Source organism: Salvelinus alpinus, chromosome 8 (genome assembly GCF_045679555.1).
Source record: "Salvelinus alpinus chromosome 8, SLU_Salpinus.1, whole genome shotgun sequence".
In the NCBI taxonomy this organism is placed as follows: Eukaryota; Metazoa; Chordata; class Actinopteri; order Salmoniformes; family Salmonidae; genus Salvelinus; species Salvelinus alpinus.
In genome coordinates this window covers 40,483,291-40,503,675 of record NC_092093.1, presented here as the reverse complement: position 1 = coordinate 40,503,675, position 20,385 = coordinate 40,483,291, and the positions used below count along the sequence as shown (strand labels likewise).

The 20,385-nt window shown below is 43.1% G+C and overlaps 2 protein-coding genes across 3 annotated transcripts in view; both read left to right on the top strand.

The window, feature by feature from the left end:
- Nucleotides 1–4,069: 4,069 nt before the first annotated feature.
- LOC139583123 (zinc finger protein 79-like) lies at nt 4,070–8,461 on the top strand. The gene is made up of 2 exons (XM_071413894.1): nt 4,070–4,727; nt 6,259–8,461. Exons 1-2 carry the CDS (start codon nt 4,322–4,324, stop codon nt 6,864–6,866), a joined length of 1,014 nt encoding a protein of 337 aa, XP_071269995.1. The 5' UTR covers nt 4,070–4,321; the 3' UTR covers nt 6,867–8,461.
- Nucleotides 8,462–8,642: 181 nt separating this feature from the next.
- LOC139583118 (zinc finger protein 271-like) overlaps nt 8,643–20,385 on the top strand; it is a 53,481-nt gene continuing 41,738 nt past the window's right edge. The window contains exons 1-2 of one of the 2 annotated variants that reach the window (XR_011676486.1): nt 9,381–9,510; nt 10,301–14,188. Coding sequence is in view for 1 of the 2 variants with exons in the window: in XM_071413878.1 (XP_071269979.1) it covers nt 9,195–9,510 (316 nt within the window). In the remaining variant the exon portion in view is untranslated. Of the gene's footprint in view, nt 9,511–10,300; nt 14,189–20,385 lie in introns of those variants that run through there. The other variant, XM_071413878.1, reaches the window with a different exon arrangement.

Sequence of the window (20,385 nt, the reverse complement as noted above, 5' to 3'; positions counted from 1 at the left end):
TTTTATATTTTTAGTCATTTAATTTGAATTTGGCGCTCTGCAATTCACCGTATGTAGACGAAAATGATCCCGCTAAAGGGATCTGAGCGGCAAGAGGTAGATGCCCTTCGGAAACCCGGCCCAGATATCCAGTTTCCTCCTCTTCTTCCTTCTTCGATGTGACAGTCAACTCCCCCTCCTCCTCTTTCACTCCAAAAACTGCAACCTCCTCTTGTTTCACTGAGACGTCCTCCTCTTTCACTCTGAACGCGTCTTCCTCTTCTTTCACTGTAACGTCTTTCTCTTCTTCTTTCACGGTAACAGCCTCACCCTCTACTTGTTTTTGTATTGAAACAGCATCCTCTTTCTCCTCCTCTTTCATGAGAGCTTCTTTCTCTGTCCAGCAGACCTTCTCTTCTTTAACAGGAGGAGAGTAAGTTAGTGAGCTCATGGTCGGAGATGTTAGCTAGCTAGGCTAATGCTAACTTAACCAGCCCGCTAGCTGACTAAAAACAACAGCACCGTAAATATGAAATTAAATCGGATAACTAACTAGACGACAGAAGTGGGTTTAAAACACAGTGGCTAATATACACTAAAGCGTCTAAAGAGCTTTATTGGTTCGGCTATTTTGGCTAGCAAGCTACCGAGGTGGCTAACTAACTGTTGCTGCTGTTGAAAGAAGCGTTCCGTCCACTAGATTATACGTCACACTAGCAGCATTGCCTTAAATCCCAACATCGCCATCTGCTGACTGGAGTGGGTAACGCAGTTGAGGAGGATGTATATTTGTTTGTTTTTTTACACCTGCCAATGTAAATCTATTGAACGAGACAAGTTACCAGACAGGACATATTGCTAATGCTCTTCCCATTGATAACCTAAATGACAATTAACCTATGGGCGGTGGTGGTGATGACGGCCTATTGGATGACGTCGTCCATCGGGATTCCCCAAAAAAGAAACCGCTCTGGATTGATCACTGGAGTCAGATGTGAAGGAGGAGGTTGATCATCAGGAGTCAGATGTGAAGGAGGAGGTTGATCATCAGGAGTCAGGTGTGAAGGAGGAGGTTGATCATCAGGAGTCAGATGTGAAGGAGGAGGTTGATCATCAGGAGTCAGGTGTGAAGGAGGAGGTTGATCATCAGGAGTCAGATGTGAAGGAGGAGGTTGATCATCAGGAGTCAGATGTAAAGGAGGAGGTTGATCATCAGGAGTCAGATGTGAAGGAGGAGGTTGATCATCAGGAGTCAGATGTGAAGGAGGAGGTTGATCATCAGGAGTCAAATGTGAAGGAGGAGGTTGATCATCAGGAGTCAGATGTGAAGGAGGAGGTTGATCATCAGTGAACCTCTAGGATTGTGGCTGGGCTGGCGTTTCCACTTCCAGCGTGGTCATATATTTTGATACATTGAATGTTGATATTGTGAACCGATGTTATATATTTGTACCTCCTGTTTCAGGAAGTGATGTCACTAAGTACTGTCCCTATATATACAGTGCATTCAGAAAGTATGCAGACCCCTTCACTTTTTACACATTTTGTTACGTTACAGCCTTTTTCCTAAAATTAATTAAATAGACTTTTTCCCTCATCAATCTACACACAATACCCCATAATGACATCACAATACCGCATAATGACATCACAATACCCCATAATGACATCACAATACCCCATAATGACAAAGAAAAAACAGGTTTTTATAGATATTTCAAATGTAACAAAAACAACAACTGAAATATCACATTTACATCCAGTACCAGTCAAACGTTTGGACACACCTACTCATTCAAGGGTTTTTCTTTATTTGTACTATTTTCTACATTGTAGAATAATAGTGAAGACATCAAAACGATGAAATAACACATATGGAATCATGTAGTAACCAAAAAAAGGTAAAACAAATCAAAATATATTTTATATTTGAGATTCTTCAAAGCAGTCACCCTTTGCCTTGATGACAGCTTTGCTTTCTCTCAACCAGCTTCATGAGGTAGTCACCTGGAATTAATTTCAATTAACAGGTGTGCCTTGTTAAATGTTAATTTGTGGAATTTCTTTCCTTCTTAATGCGTTTGAGCCAATCAGTTGTGTTGTGACAAGGTATGGGTGGCTCTCATGAGGATTGCAACAGGAAAGGAAGACCCAAAATTACCTCTGCTGCAGAAGATATGTTCATTAGAGTTAACTGCACCTCAGATTGCAGCCCAAATAAATGCTTCACAGAGTTCAACTAACAGACACATCTCAACATCAACTGTTCAGATACTGTGTGAATCAGGCCTTCATGGTTGAATTGCTACGTGATAAAACACTGTTTACAAAAGCTTTGTTAAAGAACAAGAAAGCCAGCACACTGTTTACAAAAGATTTGCTTTTCTTTCAAAAACAAGGACATTTCTAAGTGACCCCAAACCTTTGAAAACAAGAAAGCCAGCAATACATCTGCAACGACGAGACGGCCTACAGGGAGGAGGTGAGGGCCCTCGGAGTGTGGTGTCAGGAAAATAACCTCACACTCAACGTCAACAAAACAAAGGAGATGATTGTGGACTTCAGGAAACAGCAGAGGGAGCACCCCCCTATCCACATCGACGGGACAGTAGTGGAGAGGGTAGTAAGTTTTAAGTTCCTCGGCGTACACATCACGGACAAACTGAATTGGTCCACCCACACAGACAGCGTTGTGAAGAAGGCGCAGCAGCGCCTCTTCAACCTCAGGAGGCTGAAGAAATTCGGCTTGTCACCAAAAGCACTCACAAACTTCTACAGATGCACAATCGAGAGCATCCTGTCGGGCTGTATCACCGCCTGGTACGGCAACTGCTCCGCCCACAACCGTAAGGCTCTCCAGAGGGTAGTGAGGTCTGCACAACGCATCACCGGGGGCAAACTACCTGCCCTCCAGGACACCTACACCACCCGATGTCACAGGAAGGCCATAAAGATCATCAAGGACAACAACCACCCGAGCCACTGCCTGTTCACCCCGCTATCATCCAGAAGGCGAGGTCAGTACAGGTGCATCAAAGCAGGGACCGAGAGACTGAAAAATAGCTTCTATCTCAAGGCCATCAGACTGTTAAACAGCCACCACTAACATTTAGTGGCTGCTGCCAACATACTGACTCAACTCCAGCCACTTTAATAATGGGAATTTATGGAAATGTATGTAAAAATGTATCACTAGCCACTTTCAACAATGCCACTTAATATAATGTTTACATACCCTACATTACTCATCTCATATGTATATGTATATACTGTACTCTATATCATCTACTGCATCTTGCCATCTTTTTGTAATACATGTATCACTAGCCACTTTAAACTATGCCACTTTATGTTTATATACCCTACATTACTCATCTCATATGTATATACTGTACTCTATACCATCTACTGCATCTTGCCTATGTTCTGTACCATCACTCATTCATATATCTTTATGTACATATTTTTTATCCCTTTACACTTGTGTGTATAAGGTAGTAGTTGTGGAATTGTTAGGTTAGATTACTCGTTGGTTATTACTGCATTGTCGGAACTAGAAGCACAAGCATTTCACTACACTTGCATTAACATCTGCTAACCATGTGTATGTGACAAATACAATTTGATTTGATTTGATGATGTATTGTTACACCATGTAGGAGCAGTGTAGACCTAGTCTGTTCATGATATACATCTACATGATGTATTGTTACACCATGTAGCAGCAGTATAGACCTAGTCTGTTCATGATATACATCTACATGATGTATTGTTACACCATGTAGGAGCAGTATAGACTTAGTCTGTTCATTATATACATCTACATCATGTATTGTTACACCATGTAGGAGCAGTATAGACCTAGTCTGTTCATTATATACATCTACATGATGTTTCCTTAAAAATGCAGAAGTCAAGTTGATGTAAAGATTGATTCTCACTGATTAAAACCTTCACTAATCAACACGTGCATCTATTTGATAGTCTCAATGTGATGTTATTATTTAATAATGAAACATTTAAAACCATTTGTTTGGAAAAACATAACTTTTCCCTCAACTGCGTCAGCACGCCTGTCAGCAGATGGCGATGTGCGGTCTTTCATGCGACGCCGCTAGTGTGACGTATAATCTAGTGGACGAAACACTTCAACAACAACAGCGAGTCATCCACCTCGGTAGCCAACATAGCTGAAAGATTCAAGCTGTTTATACTCTTTCGGTGTATATTAGCCACTATGTTTTAAATACACTTCTGTCGGCTTATGCCGTTTAGCTAGTTACCCCCTTTAATTCCTTATTTACCTTGCTAGTAGCTAGCTGGACCGCTAACATACCCGACCATGAGGTCACTAACCTACTCCCCTCTTGCTGAAGAAGATGAGGTCTGCTGGACAGAGAAAGAAGTTCTGGGGCTGAACATTGTTGTGAAAGAGGAGGAAGAGGAGGATGTCACAGTAAAAAAAGATGTAGAGGGTGAGGCTGTTACAGTGAAAGAAGAAGAGAAAGACGTTTCAGTGAGAGAAGAGGAAGATTCGTTCAGAGTGAAAGAGGAGGAGGCTGTTACAGTAAAAGAAGAGGAGGCAGAGAAAGAGGGGGATGCAGTTTTCAGAGGGAAAGAGGAGGAAGATGTTACAGTAAAGGAGGAGGAGGAAGATGTTACAGTAAAAGAAGAAGCGGAGGCACAGGAGAAGATAACTGTCACATCGAAGGAGGAGGAGGAGGCGACTAGGGATCTTATTAACAACAGTAAGTACTATCTTGGAAACGGGCACAAACGGTCTGCAGTTGTTGAACTGATGCAGGTTTAAACTGTACGCCCTACTCTTTATCATGCTGTTTATAATGTAGGAATTGATGAAGCTACACTGTATCGTGTGTATACCATCAAAGAGCGGCTCACCAATAAAATGCATTAATCATGCATTGAATATATTATTTTAGTTAAATACTGTAGTCCACAATATATATTATTATAGTGGTCTCCACAGCCTAAAAACTTCCCTAATAAATCAGACTTGTCATCAAATGTTTGTGGTTGCTTACACATTTTACAGATGTAATCAGAGGTGCAGCGAAATGCTTACGTTTCTAGCTCCAACAGTGCAGTAATACCTACCAATACAAATCAATACACACACAAATCCCCAAAATAACAAGAAAGAAATGAATAAATATTAGAACGATGTCAGACTCCGGAATATAAATATTTAAGCAGAGCCTCCCAAGTGGCCAGCGGTCAAAGGCACTGCATCACAGTGCAAGAGGCGTCACTACAGTCCCTGGTTCTAATCCAGGCTGTATCACAACCGGCTGTGATCGGGAGTCCCATAGGGCGGCGCACAATTGGCCCTGCATAGTCTAGGTTAGGGGAGTGTTTGGCCGGCTGGGATGTCCTTGTCCCATCGTGCTCTAGCGACTCCTTGTGGCTAGGCCCATGCACGCTGACTTCGGTCGCCAGCTGGACGGTGTTTCCTCCGACACATTGGTGGCTGGCTTCCGGGTTAAGCGAGTGTGTCAAGAAGTGTAGTGCGGCTTGGCAGGGTCGTGTTTCAGTAGTGTGTCAGGAAGTGCAGTGCGGCTTGGCAGGGTCGTGTTTCAGCAGTGTGTCAAGAAGTGTAGTGCGGCTTGGCAGGGTCGTGTTTCAGTAGTGTGTCAGGAAGTGCAGTGCGGCTTGGCAGGGTCGTGTGTCAGGAAGTGCAGTGCGGCTTGGCAGGGTCGTGTTTCAGCAGTGTGTCAGGAAGTGCAGTGCGGCTTGGCAGGGTCGTGTTTCAGTAGTGTGTCAGGAAGTGCAGTGCGGCTTGGCAGGGTCGTGTTTCAGTAGTGTGTCAGGAAGTGCAGTGCGGCTTGGCAGGGTCGTGTTTCATCAGTGTGTCAGGAAGTGCAGTGCGGCTTGGCAGGGTCGTGTTTCGGAGGACGCATGGCTCTCGACCTTCGCCTCTCCCCCGAGTCCGTAGAGGAGTTGCAATTGGATATCAGAAAATTGGTGAGAAAAAATATATATAATACACTGGTGCTGAAATTTGATTTTTCGATGACTTGGCAGATGTGTAAAACCATGTAAACACATGCAAGACTTCGGTTAGAAGTGAATCACCTGCCTGGACATCCTAAGAACCACACAGAGACCTGCATTTTGAAGTCAGTTTATTAATACTTGTAAAAACTGACTTCAGGTGATTGAGGGATCTAGTCTAGATTAAACGTCATAGGAAGTTTTATCATGTGGAGGTTTCATTCAGGTCTCTGTTTAATTAAATAATCTGTTTGTCTTTGACAGGAGAGAGACCAGACTCTCCTTCTGACAGCAGGAAGAGTCGTTCAGGGGAACCAGACCTTGAGACATCCAAACCAGCAGGACGACATCAATGCTCCCAGTGTGGAAAGAGTTTTACTCAGTTAGGGAGCCTGAAAACACACAAGAGAATACACACAGAAGAGAAGCCTTACCACTGCTCCTTGTGCGGAAATAGTTTCCGGTGGTTAGGGAGCGTGGAAAGGCATGAGAGGACACACACAGGAGAAAAGCCTTTCCAATGTTCCCATTGTGGAAAGAGTTGTACCCAGTTAGGGAGCCTGAAGGAGCATGAGAGAATACACACAGGAGAAAAGCCTTACCAATGTTCCCATTGTGGAAAGCATTTTGCCCAGTTAGGAAACCTGAACCAGCATGAGAGGACACACACAGGAAAAAAGATGCACCACTGCTCCCACTGTCGAAAGAGATTTACCCGGTTAAGGTACCTGAAAGAGCATGAAAGAATACATACAAATACACAGGAGGAGAAGACATACCACTGCTCTCATTGTGGAAAGACATTTTCCCAGTCAGAGGACCTGAAAACACATGAGAGAATAGAGAGGCTGTGTTCTGACTTGTGTTTTTGACTGAGAATTTGTGTTTTTGTTTGGGCTGTCAGACATGAGAACTTTAATTGTGATTAATCCATTGTCTGAAAGGGTTAAAAACCCACTGAAAACATCCAAAATACATTCTGTATACCGCTAAAATCTACAATGTCATGTACAAACAAGATGACATTGTAATGTTTTTAAGATAAAACTGCCTTTATTTTTGCTGGACCCCAGGAAGAGTAGCTGCTGCCTTGGCAGGAACTAATGGGGATCCATAATAAACCCCAGGAAGAGTAGCTGCTGCCTTTGCAGGAACTAATGGGGATCCATAAGAAACCCCAGGAAGAGTAGCTGCTGCCTTGACAGGAACTAATGGGGATCCATAATAAATACAAATACTTTTATCAATATATTTGTGTCTCTTTACTCTCGGATTCGAAAATGCTAATTAGCATCAAAGTAGACGACATGCAAGACTACAAATCCCTGCAAGCTCCTGCATGTCATCTCTAGCCGACACCTTTCACAGAACAGTTCACTGAATTGTCCATTGAAATACATTTTGACAATTTAATCATTGCTACATAAAGACCTGATTGATGGAGTGCTGCAGAGATGGTTGTCCTTCTGGAAGGTTCTCTCGTCTCCACAGGGGAAATCTGGAGCTCTGTCAGAGTGAACATCATATTCTTGGTCACCTCCCTGACCAAGGCCCTTCTCCCCCGATTGCTCTGTTTGGCTGGGCGGCCAACTCTAGGAAGAGTCTTGGTGGTTCCAAACTTCTTCCATTTAAGAATGATGGAGACAACTTTGTTCTTGGGGACCTTCAATGCTGCAGACATTTTTTGGTACCTTTCCCCAGATCTGTGCCTCGACACAATCCTGTCTCCGAGCTCTACGGACAATTCTTTGGGACCTCAGGGCTTGGTTTTTGCTATGACTGTGGGACCTTATATAGACAGGTGTGTGGCTTTCCAAATAATTTCCAATCAATTGAATTTACCACAAGTGGACTCCAATCAAGTTGTAGAAACATCTCAAGGATGATCAATGGAATCAGGATGCATCTGAGCTCCATTTTAAGTCTCATAGCAAAAGGTCTGAATACCTAAGTAAATACATTTGCAAAACTCTCTAAAAACCTGTTTTTACTTTGTCATTATGGGGTATTGTGATGTCATTATGGGGTATTGTGTGTAGATTGATGAGGGGGAAAAGTTATTATATTTTAGAATAAGGCTGTAACGTAACAAAATGTGGAAAATGTGAAGGGGTCTGAATACTTTACTTTTCTACTGCAGTTTTGTACACGATCAAATCAAATCAAAGTTTATACACTGTCATGTGATATGTGCTATAGAAAAGTCCAATCTTAGGAGAGTATATGGGAGGCACTATACTGTGTGTCTGCAGGTGTCTATCTGGTCAAAGCCACTGATACAGGTGCCCCTCCACCCTCTGGTGGGATGGATCATGTATACAGAGAAACCTAGATTCAAATACTTAGATTTGTGTGTATTTGGTATATGTTGTGAAATTGTTAGATATTACTTGTTAGATATTACTGCACCGTCGGAGCTAGAAACACAAGCATTTCAATACACACGCAATAATATCTGCTAAACATGTGTATGACCAATAAAATGTGATTTGATTTGAAATAAACGTCCTATTTATCAAAGGTGCTGTTGGCTGGGGTCAAAATGACTCCAAAGGATTTTAATTTGTTAAAAGTCAATTTTGATACAGAAACACTAAACCATGATTTAGATTTACTAACAACAAGTTGATTGACAAAGTCATGAAACATTTAATAGAATTGAATAAACCACATTTTGGCAATGATAAAAGATATGCCTCTGGGGTCAAAATAATCCATGTTAGAAGTATGGTTCAATTAAAATATGTAGTGGGTGTAAACGTTTGTTTTAAATTATCACTCATTAAACAACACATGTTTCTCTTTGAGCGACTTATTATAATATTAAACTTTTATGAAATAAATAAAAAATTTACTTTTGGTTCCTCAACTGCGTTGCCCACTCCAGTCAGCAGATGGCAATGTGCGTATTTTAGGTTCAGGCGATGCTGCCAGTCTGACGTATAATCTAGTGGACGGGACGCTCCTTCAACAACAGCTAGTCAGACACCTCGGTAGCTTTCTAGCAAACATAGCTTCAACATTCACGCTCTTTACACTGTTTTGGTGTATATTAGTCGCTGTGTATTAAACACACTTCTGTCGTATGTACTTGTTGGCCCATTTAATTATACATTTACGTTGTTTGTCAGCTAGCTGGTTTGCTAAGTTAGTTTAGGACTAAGCTAGTCGCTAATGCTAGCTAGCTATTATCCCCGACCATGAGTTCACTAAGCTACTCTCCTCCTGCTAAAGAAGAGGCCTGCTGGACGGAGAAAGAAACTCTCGTGAAAGAGGAGGAGGAAGAGGAGGCTGTTACAATACAAAAACAAGTAGAGGGTGAGGCTGTTACCGTGAAAGAAGAAGAGAAAGACGTTTCAGTGAAAGAAGAGGAAGACGCGTTCAGAGTGAAAGAGGAGGATGTTACAGTAAAGGAAGAGAAAGAGGAGGATGCCGTTTTTGGAGTGAAAGAGGAGGAGGGGGAGATGACTGTCACATTGGAGGAAGAAGAGGATGTTGGAGATCTGTTTAATACCAGTAAGTACCGTCTCTGCAGTCGTTGAACCAATATGCAGTAAAGGGGTTCTACACTTTAATGTTGTTCTGTAGGAATGGCTGAAGCTACACTGTAACGTGTAGAACATCAAGAGTGGACCATCAACAAAAAGTTAACAATTGATCAAATGCATCCAATGACAATGTCGGAAATACTGTAGTCCTCAATATCTCTTATTAGATTAGCCTAATATGTAGTCTTAAAGGGGCAATCAGCAGTTGTTACATCCATTTTGGGACTTATACCCATCTGTTTCTTGAAGAATTCACTTATAAATGCCTCATGGGCTTAGTTCAACTGTCGTACCCCATCAGAACCCAAAATATAAGCTTATTTTTTACTCCAAGTTTTGTCAGTAAATATAAACAAACACTGTATATCCTCAAAACATGGTTAAAACTATAATGTTGATATCATGGATGGTTGCATTTATCCAGCCCCATCCCTCAGCTTTTTACCGAAACGGGCAGGGAGTATGCTTTGTTATTGTTTCTACTGCTGATTGCTGCCCCCGTTACTCCTCAAGGTCCAAGGACTGTATGTTATTTTCAGAGGTAGACTGGCTCTGGCAGCTGAAATAGTCAAATATTCCATCTAAATATGAAACGATTCAAAATTGCGAAACGTTTCTAGAAACATAAATCGCTGTACTTTCATATCACATCAAAATAATTTCACACAATACTTTCATATCACATCAAAATAGGTAACCAGTCGCAACGCCCCAAAAGGTTAACAAAATTTGTTTCTCGTCATTTCTCCTTCCTTCAGGCTTCTTTTTGTTCTTTGGACTTTATATGGCGGTTGGCAACCAACTTTAAGGTTCATTACCACCATCAACTGGATTGGAGTGTGGACCTCAGTTCATCTTTCAATCACCCACGTGGGTATATACCAAGACAGTCATGAAGAGGGCACAACAAAACCTTTTCCTCCTCAGGAGACTGAAAAGATTTGGCATGGGTCCCCAGATCCTCAAAAGGTAATACAGCTGCACCATCGAGAGCATCCTGACCGGTTGCATCACCGCCTGGTATGGCAACTGCTCGGCATCTGACCCTAAGGCGCTACAGAGGGTAGTGCGAATGGCCCAGTACATCACTGTGGCCAAGCTTCCTGCCATCCAGGAACTAGATAATGGGCGGTGTCAGAGGAAAGCCCACAAAATTGTCAGAGACTCCAGTCACCCAAGTTATAGACTGTTTTCTCTGCTACCGCACGGCAAGCGGTACCGGAGTGCCAAGTCTAGGACCCAAAGCCTCCTCAACAGCTTCTACCCCCAAGCCATAAGACTGCTGAACAATTCATAAAATCGCCACCGGACAATTTACATTGACCCCTCCATTCCCCTCCCTTTTGTGCACTGCTGCTACTCGCTGGTTGTTTATTACCTATGCATAGTCACTACGCCCCCACCTTCATGTACAGATTATCTTTGAAAACGCTTTTGTTTACTTGCCTGCCTACTGAATTTGGAATGCACTGTACTGTTCATCTCTGAAACTCACTGAGATAATTATTTTGATACAGCAGTAGCAATACAGGGATATAACATCTACAGAAAAGACAGGAATGCCCATGGGGGAGGTGTTGCTGTATACAGTGCATTCGGAAAGTATTCAGACCCCTTGACTTTTTCCACATTTTGTTACGTTAAAGCCTTATTCTAAAATTGATTAAATTCTTTCTCCTCCCCCCTTTTATTTAGCTAATTTATTTGGCACACCTGCATTTGGGGAGTTTCTCCCATCCTTCTCTGCAGATCCTCTCTAGCTCTGTCAGGTTGGATGGGGAACATCACTGCACAGCTATTTTCAGGTCTCTCCAGATATGTTAGATCGGGCTCAAGTCCGGGCTCTGGCTATGTCACTCAAGGACATTCAGAGACTTCTACCGAAGCCACTCCTGTGTTGTCTTGGTTGTGTGCTTAGGGTCGTTGTCCTGTTGGACAGTGAACCTTTGCCCCCAGTCTGAGGTCCTGAGCGCTCTGGAGCAGGTCTTTCATCAAGGATCTCTCTGCACTTTGCTCCGTTAATTTTTCCCTCGATCCTAACTAGTCTCCCAGTCCCTGCTGCTGAAAAACATCCCCACAGCATGATGCTGCCACCACCATGCTTCACCGTAGGGATAGTGCCAGGTTTCCTCCAAATGTGAAGCTTGGCATTCAGGCCAAAGAGTTCAATCTTGGTTTCATCAGACCAGAGAATCTTGTTTCTCATGGTCTGAGAGTCCTTTAGGTGCATTTTGTCAAACGCCAAGCAGGCTGTCATGTGCCTTTTACTGAGGAGTGGTTTCTGTCTGGCCACGCTACCATAAAGGTCTGATTGGTGGTGCTGCAGAGACGGTTGTCCTTCTGGAAGGTTCTCCCATCTCCACAGAGGAACTTTGGAGCTCTGTCAGAGTGACCATCAGGTTTTTGGTCACCTCTGTCATGACATTGCCCTCTTTGGGTACAGCAAGGCCCATCCCCCTCTCTCTGCCTCCTACAACCAGGCTGCTGTGGTCACAGAGGTCGTAAATTCCTAGGGAAGATCCTGCCTCATAGCCACACAGTATAGAGACAGAGTGAAGTTTCATAGAGAACAAAGGAATTTCTTCCACCTCACAGAACTTGAGGTCCGAACAACATTTATGTTCCGGAGAAGGTATAAAAGATCGGTGAAGAATCCAGCTACGAACTGGTCCGTTTGGTACAAGTTTGTAAAACTCATGAGAGACGGTGCGGCCACATTACCATAACGCTGTTTATATAATAGCCTCAGATATGAGGTTTACATCTAATTGTTGTATAATATGAATGAGTGAGGATGATACTGTTTATAAAATTGTGTAATGTGATTTTGGACTGTTTAATGAAGGAAACTCCAATTCCCTTTTGAGTTTAACTAAATCAGATGACCGCCCATGAGCCCAGTTAGGGTCGGGCATCCTGGGACAGGCCCTTTTCTGCCCTTCCGAATAAAACCCCACTCTGGTTTTCTATCACCAGACCATGTTTCTCTCAATCACGAGAGGACAAAGGTTGCAGACCAGCTTACCTCGATAACGAGAGGGCCAAGGTTTGAGACCAGACTGCTGAATCTTTAACCATCCCACGTGGTTAAACTCTTAGGCTATTGATACCGACAGAATAAGAACAAGTCTTTGATATTAATTACTAGTCTGCAGCTAGGAATTCGGTATCATTGAACGCGAAGAACGACAACCGCCGAAACACCTATCCATAACGACGAGAATGAATGTCACTCTGAACAATCCACTCTAACCACGACAGAGAGAGCGAGAGAGGACAGAAACTCACCAACAGAAACAACATTTTCAGCAGAGATCCCGATGACACACTGAGCGTAAATATATATATTGATTGCAATTGTTCCCGAATGAGTGAGCATTCATGTGCAAAGGATTAGCATTTCAATTGTTATAATTATTAACTCTGTAGTGACTTCTCATCTGACCCTCACTCCCCTTTTGTCTAACAAGCCGCTATGCTGATTTAGCCCACTAGGGCACATTCCCCTATCATTTCTTGTAACCATATTTACTTTGTGTGTGCATTTCTGTGAATTACTTAGTTGGTAAATAAATGATTTAAGACAATTGATGTATGGATGACTCATAGTGAAGACTGGGTTCGTGCAGATAACCAACAATTTACGACGTTTGGAATGAGACTAATGTGAGGTAAAGTAAAATTGATCAGATATCAAAAGATCTGAAAAGTTATATTAGGAAAATTATACATTTAATCTGAATATTTTCCTTGGTGCCCCGACTTCTTAGTTAATTACAGTTACATGATTAATCAGTTTAATCGCGTAATAATAATTACAGAGAATCTTTGATAAAACGAAGTCTTCAGTTAATGATAGTAAAGACACGACACCTCCCTGACCAAGGCCCTTCTCCCCAAATCGCTCAGTTTGGGCAGGTGACCAGCTCTACGAAGAGTATTCCATTTAAGAATGATGGAGGCCACTGTGTTCTTGGGGACCTTCAATGCTGCAGAATTTTTTGGGGTACCCTTCCCCAGATCTGTGCCTCGACACAATCCTTTCTCCGAGCTCTACGGACAATTCCTTCGACCTCATTGCTTGGTTTTTTCTCTGACATGCACTGTCAACTTGGGACCTTATATAGACAGGTGTGTGCCTTCCAAATCATGTCCAATCAATTGAATTTACCACAGGTGGACTCCGAACAAGTTGTAGATACATCTCAAGGATGATTCATGGAAACAGGATGCACCTGAAAGCAATTTCGAGTCAAAGGATAGCAAAGGATCTGAATACTTATGTAAATAAGTTATTTCTGTTTTTTACCTGTTTTCACTTTTTCATTATTGTGTGTAGATGAATGAGGATTCAACTTTTTTTTTTTTTATCCATTTTAAAATAAAGCTCTAACGTATCAAAAAGTGGAAAAGGGGAATAGGTCTGAACTTTCTGAATGAACTATGTTTTATTTTATTTAAAAAAAATGTAACCTTTATTTAACTCCCAATCACATCTGGTTGTGACACAGCCTGTACTCGAACCGGGGGGTCTGTAGTGACGCCTCAAGCACTGAGATGCAGTGTCTTAGACCGCTGCGCCACTCAGGAGCCCCAAAATCATGTTCTAGTGCTGTACCCAACTAAAATAAATCTTGGTCAACCAAGAGTCGTCTGTTCATTCTACCAATCGATTGGTTGAAATGTTGTATGTATTTTTCCATATATAGACACACCCCCATGTGTTTTAATAAAATCAACTACACTGCTCAAAAAAATAAAGGGAACACTTAAACAACACAATGTAACTCCAAGTCAATCACACTTCTGTGAAATCAAACTGTCCACTTAGGAAGCAACACTGATTGACAATAAATTTCACATGCTGTTGTGCAAATGGAATAGACAAAAGGTGGAAATTATAGGCAATTAGCAAGGCACCCCCAATAAAGGAGTGATTCTGCAGGTGGTGACCACAGACCACTTCTCAGTTCCTATGCTTCTTGACTGATGTTTTGGTCACTTTTGAATGCTGGCGGTGCTCTCACTCTAGTGGTAGCATGAGACGGAGTCTACAACCCACACAAGTGGCTCAGGTAGTGCAGCTCATCCAGGATGGCACATCAATGCGAGCTGTGGCAAGAAGGTTTTCTGAAGGAGGGAAACGAGGTACAACACCTGTTTGTCCCCCCTTTCCTGGGTCGGTGAAGAGCGGTATTAAATTTAAGGAATAAATCTGAGCCTCACGCTCATCACCTGTGGAAGGCGGGGCTTCCAGCGAGGTGTGGATTTAATAGTATGTTGAACCTAGTTTCACTCCTTCAGGGAACAGTAGTTATAGTCATAACGTTACGCTTGTCATATGATGAACTTCAACTTAAATACTGGATCTTGCTGTTGGACAGTTTTTTGTATTCTGAAATGCACTCGAACTATGTATCATTTAGTGTCTCCTTATGTTACGGTGGGAAAACAGTTTTCATGGGCACAGAAATCCTAAATTCTTTCAGAGTTTGCTAAATCCAATGGTTTTAACTGAGAGTCATCTTAACTTTATTGACAACACCCAAATGGATACTGTCATTAACGCGGTTCTTCAATAATTAGACATAATTCTTAATATTGTAGCTGTTTAGTTACAGTCACATGTTCAACTATCATCAGCTGATCCAGGAAATCATTTTCTGAATGACAGTCAAATGACAAACATCACGACATGCAACAACAACCAAAGTGCTTCTTCATTCATTACTCTGGTAAAGACAGTTATGCCGTGCTCCATGTTGGATCCAACATCCCTAACAAATTGGTGTTTATAATGTGTTATTGTCTGGTTGATTTATAGTAGGGTCTTGTTAGTCTGTTTGGACACAGAGATACTGTAGATACTGTAGAGAACTGTTCCTTGATGGATAGGCTATTGTACAACACACAGAGCTATTTTCCTTTATTCAGGACATTTAGAATCACAACCCATTACAGAGTAGCCTAGTGGGATTATTCACAAAATTATCTGGTGATCAGGTTATGAATTATTTATTTTTTTAGTTCACCTTTATTTAACCAGGTAAGCTAGTTGAGAACAAGTTCTCATTTACAACTGCGAACTGGCCAAGATAAAGCAAAGCAGTGTGACAGAAACAATAACACAGACTTACATGGAATAAACAAGCGTACAGTCAACACAATAGAAAAAAAAGAAAGTATATATACAAATATGCCGTTGTAGCAAAGTAATTACAATTTATCAGGTTGACACTGGAGTGATAGATGAGCAGATGATGATGAGCAGATGATGGTGTGTAAGTAGTGATACTGGTGTGCAAAAGAGCAGCAAAGTAAATTAAAAACAATGTGTGGATGAGGTAGGTAGATTGGGTGGGCAATTTACAGATGGACTATGTACAGCTGCAGCGATCGGTTAGCTGCTCAGATAGCTGATGTTTAAAGTTAGTGAGGGAAATGTAAGTCTCCAGCTTCAGCGATTTTTGCAATTCGTTCCAGTCACTGGCAGCAGAGAACTGGAAGGAAAGGCGGCCAAAGAAGGTGTTGGCTTTGGGGATGACCAGTGAGATATACCTGCTGGAGCGCGTGCTTCGGGTAGGTGTTGTTATCGTGACCAGTGAGCTGAGAAGGCGGAGTTTTACCTAGCATAGACTTGTAGATGACCTGGAGCCAGTGGGTCTGGCGACGAATATGTAGCGAGGGCCAGCCGACTAGAGCATACAGGTCGCAGTGGTGGGTGGTATAAGGCGCCTTGGTAACAAAACGGATGGCACTGTGATAGACTGCATCCAATTTGTGTAGTAGAGTATTGGAAGCTATTTTGTAGATGACATCGCCGAAGTCGAGGATCGGTAGGATAGTCCGTTTTACTAGGGTAAGTTTGGCGGCGTGAGTGAAGGAGGCTTTGTTGCGAAATAGAAAGCCGATTAGATTTTGGATTGGAGATGTTTGATATGAGTCTGGAAGGAGAGTTTACAGTCTAGCCAGACACCTAGGTATTTGTAGTTGTCCACGTATTTTAGGTCAGAACCGTCCAGAGTAGTGATGCTAGTCGGGCGGGCGGGTGTGGGCAGCGAACGGTTGAAAAGCATGCATTTGGTTTTGCTAGCGTTTAAGAGCAGTTGGAGGCCACGGAAGGAGTGTTGTATGGCATTGAAGCTCATTTGGAAGTTAGTTAACACAGTGTCCAAAGAAGGGCCAGATGTATACAGAATGGTGTCGTCTGCGTAGAGGTGGATCAGGGAATCACCCGCAGCAAGAGCGACATCGTTGATATATACAGATAAAAGAGTCGGCATTGAACCCTGTGGTACCCCCATAGAGACTGCCAGAGGTCCGGAGAACAGGCCCTCCGATTTTACACACTGAACTCTATCTGCGAAGTAGTTGGGGAACCAGGCGAGGCAGTCATTTGAGAAACCAAGGCTATTTAGTCTGCCAATAAGAATACAGTGATTGACAGAGTCGAAAGCCTTGGCCAGGTCGATGAAGACGGCTGCACAGTACTGTCATTTATCGATGGCGGTTATGATATCGTTTAGCACCTTGAGTGTGGCTGAGGTGCACCCGTGACCAGCTCGGAAACCTGATTGCACAGAGGAGAAGGTATGGTGGGATTCGAAATGATCAGTGGTCTGTTTATTAACTTGGCTTTCAAAGACTTTATAAAGGCAGGGCAGGATGGAATAGGTCTGTAACAGTTTGGGTCTAGAGTGTCAACCCCTTTGAAGAGGGGGATGACCGCGGCAGCTTTCCAATCTTTAGGGATCTCGGACGAAATGAGAGGTTGAACAGACTGGTAATAGGGGTTGCAACAATGGCGGCGGATAATTTTAGGAAGAGAGGGTCCAGATTGTCTAGCCCAGCTGATTTGTACGGGTCGAGGTTTTGCAGCTCTTTCAGAACATCTGCGATCTGGATTTGGGTGAAGGAGAAGCTGGGGAGGCTCTGGCAAGTAGCTGCGAGGGGTTCGGAGCTGTTGGCCGGGGTTGGGGTAGCCAGGAGGAAAGCATGGCCAGCCGTAGAGAAATGCTTATTGAAATATTTGATTATCATGAATTTATCGGTGGTGACCGTGTCGCCTAGCCTCAGTGCAGTGGGCAGCTGGGAGGAGGTGCTCTTGTTCTCCATGGACTTTACAGTGTCCCAAAACGTTTTGGAGTTAGAGCTACAGGATGCAAATTTCTGTTTGAAAAAGCTAACCTTTGCTTTCCTGACTTCCCTGAACAGTTGCATATCGCGGGGACTATTCCATGCCATTGCAGTCCGCCACAGGATGTTTTTGTGCTGGTCGAGGTTAGTCAGGTCTGGAGTGAACCAAGGGCTATATCTGTTCATAATTCATTTTTTTTTGAAAGGGGCATGCTTATTTAAGATGGTGAGGAAATTACTTTTAAAGAACGACCAGGCATCCTCGACTGACGGGATGAGGTCAATATCCTACCAGGATACCTGGGTCCAGGTCGATTAGAAAGGCCTGCTCGCAGAAGTGTTTTAGGGAGCGTTTGACAGTGATGAGGGGTGGTCGTTTGACCGTGGACCCATAGCGGATGCAGACAATGAGGCAGTGATCGCTGAGATCCTGATTGAAAACAGCAGAGGTGTATTTGGAGGGCAAGTTGGTCAGGATAATATCTATGAGGGTGCCCATGTTTACGGATTCAGGGTTGTACCTGGTGGTTTCCTTGATAATTTGTGTGAGATTGAGGGCATCTAGCTTAGATTGTAGGACTGCTGGCGTGTTAAGCATATCCCAGTTTAGGTCACCTAACAGAACGAACTCTGAAGATAGATGGGGGGCAATTCACATATGGTGTCCAGGGCACAGCTGGGAGCTGAGGGGAGTCTATAACAGGTGGCAACAGTGAGAGACTTATTTCTGGAGAGATTCATTTTTAAAATTAGAAGCTCGAACTGTTTGTGCATAGACCTGGAAAGTATGACAAAACTTTGCAAGCTATCTCAGCAGTAGATTGCAACTCCTCCCCCTTTGGCAGTTCTATCTTGATGGAAAATATTGTAGTTGGGTATGGAAATCTCAGAATTGTTGGTGGCCTTCCTAAGCCAGGATTCACACATGGCAAGGACATTGGGGTTGGCGGAGTGTGCTAAAGCAGTGAGTAAAACAGACTTAGGGAGGAGGCTTCTGATGTTAACATGCATGAAACCAAGTTTTTTTTCGATTACAGAAGTCAATAAATGAGAGTTCCTGGGGACACGCAGGGCCTGGGTTAACCTCCACATCACCCGAGGAACAGAGGAGGAGTAGGATGATGGTACGGCTAAAGGCTATCAGAACTGGTCGTCTAGTGCGTTGGGGACAGAGAATAAAAGGAGCAGATTTCTGGGCGTGGTAGAATAGATTCAGGGCATAATGTGCAGACGGGTATGGTGGGGTGCGGGTACAGTGGAGGTAAGCTCAGGCACTGAGTGATGATAAGAGAGGTTGCATCTCTGGACATGCTGGTTATACTGGGTGAGGTCACCGCATGTGTGGGAGGTGGGACAAAGGAGGCATCTAAGGCATGTTGAGTGGGATTAGGGGCTCCGCAGTAAAATAAAACAATGATAACTACCCTAAACAACAGTATACAAGGCAAATTGACATTTGAGAGAGACGTAAAGCGAGGCATAAAGCAATCACATGTGTTGATTGGGAGAGCTAACTAAGTCAACAACGGCTAGTCAGCTAAGTCAACAACAACAGGTAAAAAGGCGATGAATGGGCAGAGAGGGTCGGTTAGCTACACACAGGGCCTGAGTTCGGGGCTAGGGCCGACAGATAAACAAAGGTAAACAAAGTGGAGTACCGTGATAAATGAACAGTCCAGCAGGCATCAGCTATGTAGCCAAGTGATCATAGGGTCCAGTGTACAGCAATAGATGAAACAGGGAAGCAGCTAGGTAGTCGTTACTATGCTAGCACGCGGGAGACACGGCGTTTAAGGTTAGCAGTCCGGGGTAAGTAGAAGGGTCTGCTCCGTCGTCCGGCAAAGGCCGGTTGAAGGCTGATGGGATTACGTCTGCGGACCAGTCGTGGTGGTACGGCGGGGCGCTGTGTCGACGAAGGGACCGGATCAGATGATGAAAGAGGTATTGTAGTTGTGGGAATTTCGTTTGCTAGCCGCGAGATGCGCCTGGCTCAGGGCTAGCTTCGGGGCTGGGTCACTCAGTTGAATTTAAACTATGTCAACTGGCTAATGATACCACCATATTTTTAAGAGAGGAATGAGGTTTCTAAAGCAGTTTCCTGTATTGAAGACTTTTCCTTAGTTTCGGGTTTGAAAATTAATATCAATAAGTCAGTCTTATTTCCACTCAAGGATTGTGTTTTACAGGAAGTATATGGTATCCCAATTAAAGATAAGGAGTGAATTGAACTTTAACCCCATTGAGAAAACAAAGAAGAAATTGAACCTCTGGTTGATGAGAGATATTTAGTTATACGGTCGGGTTTTATTATCCAAAGCTGAAGGGTTATCCAGATCGGTTTATGTGATGATCAATGGTCGGCAGGAATCTGGCGTTGTAGTGGAGAAAAACAGTTCAAGGCTGGCAGGTATTATCCAGGCCAAAAAAACGTCTGGTGCCTGAGCAGAGAGTAAAGGCCACTAGCAGTGGCTAACAATGACTAAATGGCTAGTAACTTAGCTAATTAGCTGGCTACATTCTGATGAAACTTTTGGCTATAGGGTCTAATAAAATAGCGGATCCGTGTCACAATGAGTGAGGTGGGTTACCGGAAAGTATATTTAATTTAAAAATGGAAAAAGAGGCTGAAAAATACATTGGAAATATACAACAACAAAAAAATACAAAAAATACAAAAAGTAAACAAGAGGTCAACAAACCACGTCTG